This window comes from Sturnira hondurensis, unplaced genomic scaffold (assembly GCF_014824575.4).
Source record: "Sturnira hondurensis isolate 20B ecotype Veracruz unplaced genomic scaffold, ASM1482457v3 Scaffold0008380, whole genome shotgun sequence".
Classification (NCBI taxonomy): Eukaryota; Metazoa; Chordata; class Mammalia; order Chiroptera; family Phyllostomidae; genus Sturnira; species Sturnira hondurensis.
The window spans coordinates 3,733,466-3,739,581 of record NW_028081011.1 but is presented as its reverse complement, the minus strand read 5'-3'; the positions used below and the strand labels follow the sequence as shown (position 1 = coordinate 3,739,581).

At 56.4% G+C, this 6,116-nt stretch overlaps 1 protein-coding gene across 2 annotated transcripts; it reads left to right on the top strand.

The window, feature by feature from the left end:
• The first annotated feature begins 339 nt into the window (after positions 1-339).
• On the top strand, positions 340-5,839 carry PCOLCE (procollagen C-endopeptidase enhancer). 2 transcript variants are annotated; one of them, XM_037054906.1, is made up of 10 exons: positions 340-550; positions 1,406-1,514; positions 1,944-2,202; positions 2,387-2,461; positions 3,054-3,178; positions 3,682-3,818; positions 4,156-4,427; positions 4,676-4,753; positions 4,889-5,059; positions 5,209-5,839. In XM_037054906.1, exons 1-10 carry the CDS (start codon positions 456-458, stop codon positions 5,373-5,375), a joined length of 1,488 nt encoding a protein of 495 aa, XP_036910801.1. In that variant the 5' UTR covers positions 340-455; the 3' UTR covers positions 5,376-5,839. The 2 variants fall into 2 exon arrangements, with proteins under 2 accessions (XP_036910801.1, XP_036910803.1); XM_037054908.1 differs by lacking the exon at positions 2,387-2,461 and having other exon boundaries at positions 342-550.
• Positions 5,840-6,116: the final 277 nt, after the last annotated feature.

Sequence of the window (6,116 nt, the reverse complement as noted above, 5' to 3'; positions counted from 1 at the left end):
AAGGACTTCCTCTGGATGCTAAGGAAGCAGCAGTTCTCCACTGGAGAATCCTCTGGAAGGACTGGAGAATCCTCTGGAAGGACTAGACGCTGTGTTCACAGGGTGCTTGGGCACTGGACAGAGAGGGCTTCCAGATGGCATTAATTGATGCCTAGATTATGGCTGAGGACCTGATGCTCCTTCTGCCCTTCATTGTTCCACCCACTACTTAGGAGGTCAGTATTTCTGTGTCCTGTACCTAGAGAGGCCCCTGGACTCACCACTGTCCCAGCTGTACTCTCCCTGTCCCGCCTTCCCACCGCCCTCCCTACTGGCCAGTCCCCACGCCCACACACCCGAGGCTGCCTCATCTGGCACCGATTATCCCTGCTGCTGCTGCCGCTGCTGCCGCTGCTGCTGCTGCTAAACTCAGCTGCTGCCTCTACCTTGAGGGACCCCAGCGCCACCCCCCAGCCATGCTGCCTGCTGCCACAGCCTCCCTCTTGGGGCCCCTCCTCACTGCATGGGCCCTGCTGCCTTTTGCCCAGGGCCAGACCCCGAACTACACCAGGTAGGTCTCTTGGCACCTTCCAGTTAGTTTGAGTTCCAAAAGCCAATTTCTGAGGGGTTACGCCTGTGGATCTTGTGGATTCTTTTGCTGACACAACACCCCCAAGATCTCCCACAGCACCTACCCCTCTCTGGCCCCCAAGTCTGTCCTCTCTGCTAAAGACCACTGTCTCTTGCAGGACACCACTGCTCCCCATTTCTTCAGCCTCTGTTCTCTGCCCTCTAAGTCTCCCCATTCGACCCTTCCCTCCCCACCCCCATGGAACCTGAGAGAGAGCCAAGACCTGAACTTGCCTGGGAGCTGGACATCTGGATCCCACGAAGGAATTAGAGATTGTGGGAGAAAGCAGGGGCAGCAAGTGGGAGACTTGGGAGTCAGATAATCAAGTAGTTAGCTGGGACAGGAGCGGAGCAAAGGTTGGGAGCTCAGGGAGCCTGAGCTCCAGGTTCAATTTCAGGGCCATCGCTGCTGCTTCTCCACACTCCACCCCCTCCCCCGCACAGCCATGTGGCTGTGTCCACATCTGGAAGTAGTTAGGCAGCTGCTGTGGACTGCTTGGTGGTGTGAGGGGGGAGGATGAGGAAGTGGGGCTGAGGATTCCGGGAATTCCTGTCGGGGTTGGGGGCTGGGGCTGGGGGTTGGAGGTCTAGCCAAGTTGCTGGCCCCACTTTTTCCTCATCTTCTATAGTGTTTCCCACCCCAGTTCTATCTTGGCCATCTGAGGCCATCCCGGATCCCTTAGGCCTTTCTCCCCCATCCCCCAGGCTTCCCTCCGGAGCCTCCCCATCCTCATTACCCTATCCCAGTCTGTTCACTGCTCCCCCACCCATGACTGACCCCTCTTATGTCCTCCAGACCTGTGTTCCTGTGTGGAGGGGATGTGACTGGGGAGTCAGGTTACGTGGCAAGTGAGAGTTTTCCCAACCACTACCCCCCCAATAAGGAGTGCATCTGGACAATCACGGTGAGAAGGCCCCTCTGGTCACTACCCCTCATTAAAGTCTCCAAGGCCTAAATCCAGGCAGCCAAATGCCTTCCCCCGCCACTTCTCCCTGGGGAAGTCCAGGTCCCCTCCGCTCTGATCACTGATGGCATCAGTGTCCACAACAATACGTGGCAGTGTCCTCACTCTTAACCTTTAATTCAAAGCCTGTTACTCCAATCCCAACGTTATTCCTGCCCCCTGTAAACTCTCCACAGACCTCAAGTCTTGTCCTCTGCACAGGCCACAAGCCTGATGCAGAGTCCAGGCCCTCTGCTCTCCACCCTGATGGGGTCCCTTTATGTTTAGACCCAAGGTTCTCTAGGAAATGCTTGGGGAAAGGGAAGTGCCCTCTGCCTGAGTTGTTTATGACCTGACTTTGTGGGTCCCCACCACTGTCTCTGCAATCAGGTCCCTGAAGGCCAGACTGTGTCCCTCTCCTTCCGAGTTTTTGACCTGGAACTACACCCTGCCTGCCGCTATGATGCTCTGGAGGTCTTTGCTGGGTCTGGAACCTCAGGTCAGCGGCTTGGACGCTTCTGCGGGACCTTCAGGCCAGCGCCCATAGTTGCCCCTGGCAACCAGGTGACCCTGAAGATGACAGCAGACGAGGGCACAGGAGGACGAGGCTTCCTGCTCTGGTACAGCGGGCGGGCCACCTCGGGCACTGGTGAGACCTCCCTTACCTTCGCCTTCCCCCTCTCCTGGCCCCACCCCGACACATGCCCTGCCCCCAGCCTTAACCTCCCAGGTCCCCATTGCCTCCCTTTCCCTTTTGCCTCACTAACTGCCCCTCCAGTCCCTCCTCCCCGTCTTCTCTCCCCTCTCCTGCTCCCACCCACTCCCTCTTCCAGGCCCCACCCCAGGCGCAAGGCGGAAATGGGTCACCGACCCGCGGGTGGAATGGGCGGCCTGGGGTTACTGGGACGGTGAGTAACTGCCTGCCCCCGTCCGCAATCGGGCTCCCTCTGACAGGCGCGAGGGGTACCTCCAGGAAGGGGGACCAGGTTCCCCCGACCCGGAGCCCCCTTCACCCAGCCCGGGGCTCCCGATTGCGGTCCCATCACCCTTTCCTGGTGGCCGAAGTCTCCTCTAAAATGTTTAAGGCAAGGACCTCCCAAAGGGGCCTAGGAGGTTATGCCTCAAATTGAGGGAACCCTCACAGCGTGGGGACTCTCCAGCCTTCAAAGGAGACTTCTCTGCCCGGCGGGGGAGATGGGATCTACTAGGGGAAGAGGAACGGTGTGGCAGCGGGTCAGGGGGAGGGGCAAGAAGGGGCGTGTCTAGCCAATTCCCCTTCCCCCTTCCACAGCCAGCCTGGGCGCCAGGAGGTCCTAGACTTCCTTGAGCCTCGCTCCTCCTCTGCTAACCTACCCACCTCTTTCCCCACCCTCTTCTCTTCCCCTCATCCTGAGACCCCGACATCGACCTTCCTGCACGAGTTTCCCAGTCTAGAGCTCTTCTCAAGCTGACCGAGGGTCTCCACCGCTCCCCACCCCCACTCCTCTCTCCCCTCCCCAGAGCACCAATTTTGCGGGGGGCGGCTGGAGAAGGCCCAGGGAACCCTGACCACGCCCAACTGGCCCGAGTCTGATTACCCCCCGGGCATCAGCTGTTCTTGGCACATCATCGCGCCCCCAAACCAGGTACCGCACCCCCAAACCAGGTGCCGACCCGCTGCCCGGGCTGCTCTCGGGAACCCGAGCAGCGTCCTCCAGCATGCAGCTAGCAAGAGCATCTACTGTGTCCTAAGCACTGAGTTTAGCTGGTGGGGAGCAAAAACATACCCAATGTGCTTGCATGCAAACAAAAAATGAAAAATTACACCTGGGACCAGCGAGGTATCTAATGCCGATAAATTGTGATGGTTTGTGTGAGGGGCGGGGAGAAAGGAGGAGAATGAGGTGGAAGAGGCAGATTCTTGGTCTGTTCCTTGAGAATGAGCCAGGACTTGACCTTGCCCACTATGGCAAGGGACGCCACTGCAGGGTTCTGGTGTCTGCGGGCCTCCAAGTTGCTACGATATGAATGCACTGAGAGGGGGGCGCGAAGGGACGTGAGAGGAGGCTGCTGCAAGCATCCCTAAGTGGGTAGTAGGTGGAGGAGGAGAGAGGTACAGAGCAGCCTCTGCCCTTTGCCCTGCCATCAGGTGATCTCGCTGACCTTTGGGAAGTTTGACGTGGAGCCGGACACCTACTGCCGCTACGACTCAGTCAGCGTGTTCAACGGAGCCGTGAGCGACGACGCCAAGAGGCTGGGGAAGTTCTGCGGAGACACAGTCCCTGGGTGAGGGGGCGGGACCTGGGCGGGTGGATGGGCCTGGTGTCTCCACCTCCCCAGGTGCCGGAGTCCAACCCTGCTGCTGTTGGGAGGGGTGGGGCTTAGCTGAAGAGGTGGAATCTGAACCGGCCAGCCCCAAACCAGTGGGTGGGTGGAGCAGGTAGGGTACCAGGCTCCGCGTTAGACCATGGTCCGTGGATACAGACACCAGTGGAGCCTACGACTACGAAGTCAGGAATCTAATGCAGACAACCAGGGAGCAGAGGTTAAAACGCCACTGGCCTGGGTGGAGGCCAGGTGCAGGCCCTTGACACCTCCCCCAATGCCCCACCGCTGCCCGCAGTCCTATCTCCTCCGAAGGGAATGAGCTCCTCGTCCAGTTCGTCTCGGACCTCAGCGTCACAGCCGATGGCTTCTCAGCCTCCTACAGGACCTTGCCACGGGGCGCCGTCAAAGAAGGGTTGGCCGGGAACCCAGGGGAGGATGCCCGGCCAAGACCCCCACTCCTTGGCCCGGGCCCCAAGCCGGGAGCTGAGCCCAAAGTCAAGCCGGAACTCCCACCTGTGGAGAAACCCAAAGCCTCACCTGAGGCCGAGGCAACCCCCGTGGGCTCTGGTGAGTGTGGGAAGGGGAAGGAAGGGAACACAGACCGAGGAAGGTGCATCAAAGGGTTCCTCCCTGAGCGCATTCATTCATCCCTAGGACACTCACTGGTGCCACCTGTGCTAATAACGGGTGCTGGGACCCAAAGCTGAATAGAACTCTGAACAAATTCAAATCAATGAGGCTGTTATAGGGAAAGTACTCCTTCCTACTTGCTGGGTAGGTCACCCTCCACGAACAATGTCACCTCCCACTCCTAGATACACCCAGTATCACCTGCCCAAAGCAGTGCCGGAGGACAGGCACCTTGCAGAGCAACTTCTGTATCAGCAACCTGGGTAAGAAGCCTCATTCACATGCTCTGCTCTTCCAGCTCCTCTAACTTCCCCTCCTGTCCCCAAAGTGCCCCTCCTCTGGTTCCAACCCTACCCTTGCCTCCTGTCTCCTGACCACTCACCCTCACTCTCCCACAGTGGTGACCGGAACAGTCAAGTCCATGGTTCGAGGCCCAGGGGAAGGCCTCACTGTCACTGTTAATCTCATTGGTGCTTACAAAACTGGGGGCCTGGACCTGCCCTCTGCACCCACAGATACCTCCTTGAAGTTTTATGTGCCCTGCAAGCAGTGTCCCCCCATGAAGAAAGGTAATAGGGATGTGGGGTAGAGGGGAGGGAAGGGGTTTTTGGCCTCATGGAAATGATAAGGTGGTAAAATCTGAGGGGCTTGGATGAGAAGTACATCTACAATGTATGTAACATGATCCCTCAACCCCTCTTTCCCTGCCCCCCCCCAGGAGCCAGTTATCTGCTGATGGGCCAGGTGGAAGAGAACAGAGGTCCTGTCCTCCCTCCAGATAGCTTCGTGGTTCTCTACCGGCCCAACCAGGACCAGATCCTCACCAGCCTCAGCAAGAGGAGGTGCCCCTCCCAACCTGTTCGGGCTGCTAGGTCCCAGGCCTGAAACCCAGGCCAGCCTCGGACCTTGGCTCTTAGGACCCATTTTTTTATCCAAATAAATGTTCCTTTACTGAGGAAGGGGCCACATACCCATTTCTATGGTTTTGGTGCCCATCTTGGGGATTTATATTCATTCACTCATTAAACTCAACAGACATTTACTACACAGAATCATCTTTTAAGAACCTAGGCTGGAGCTTGTTATCCCTTTGCTCAAAATTCCCCCCACAGGCAAATACACACACAATGGTAACCATTTAGAGATGAAGGATATGTGAATGAGCTGGATTGTAGTGATCTTCTTACAATGTATACAAACCATCAAGTTGTAGATCTTAAATATATACAAGTTCTATGTTAAAGATATCTCAAAGCTGTGAAGAAGAAACTTAATATAAGCAGTCTCCTATAGTTTTCCATCAGTCTCAGAATAAAATCCAAAGTCCTACTATGGGCTCCAAGGCTCTAGATGATTTACATCCTTCATCTCCCCTCCTCTCACCTCCCTTAAGACCACTATTCCAGTCACGTTGGCTCCTTGACCACTTATGGTACACTGGCTTTTGCCTGTGCTATCCCCCTATTTGGAATTCTGTTGCATAGAGAGTTCATGGCTCAATTCCTAACTTGAATCAGATCTCAGCTCAAAGTTCATTCTAGTCATTTGTACATTCCAAATCACATGTGCTGACTTAGGCATCAAAAGTACAACAAAATATCTTGTGGAGCAGAGATAAACAGTAAA

Coding starts and splice junctions, on each gene's coding strand:
- PCOLCE (XM_037054906.1), top strand. CDS start 456: ATGCTGCCTGCTGCCACAGCCTCCCTCTTGGGGCCCCTCCTCACTGCA. Junction 1,515..1,943: donor AGTGCATCTGGACAATCACG/GTGAGAAGGCCC, acceptor CTCTGCAATCAG/GTCCCTGAAGGCCAGACTGT. Junction 4,428..4,675: donor GGCAACCCCCGTGGGCTCTG/GTGAGTGTGGGA, acceptor TCCCACTCCTAG/ATACACCCAGTATCACCTGC.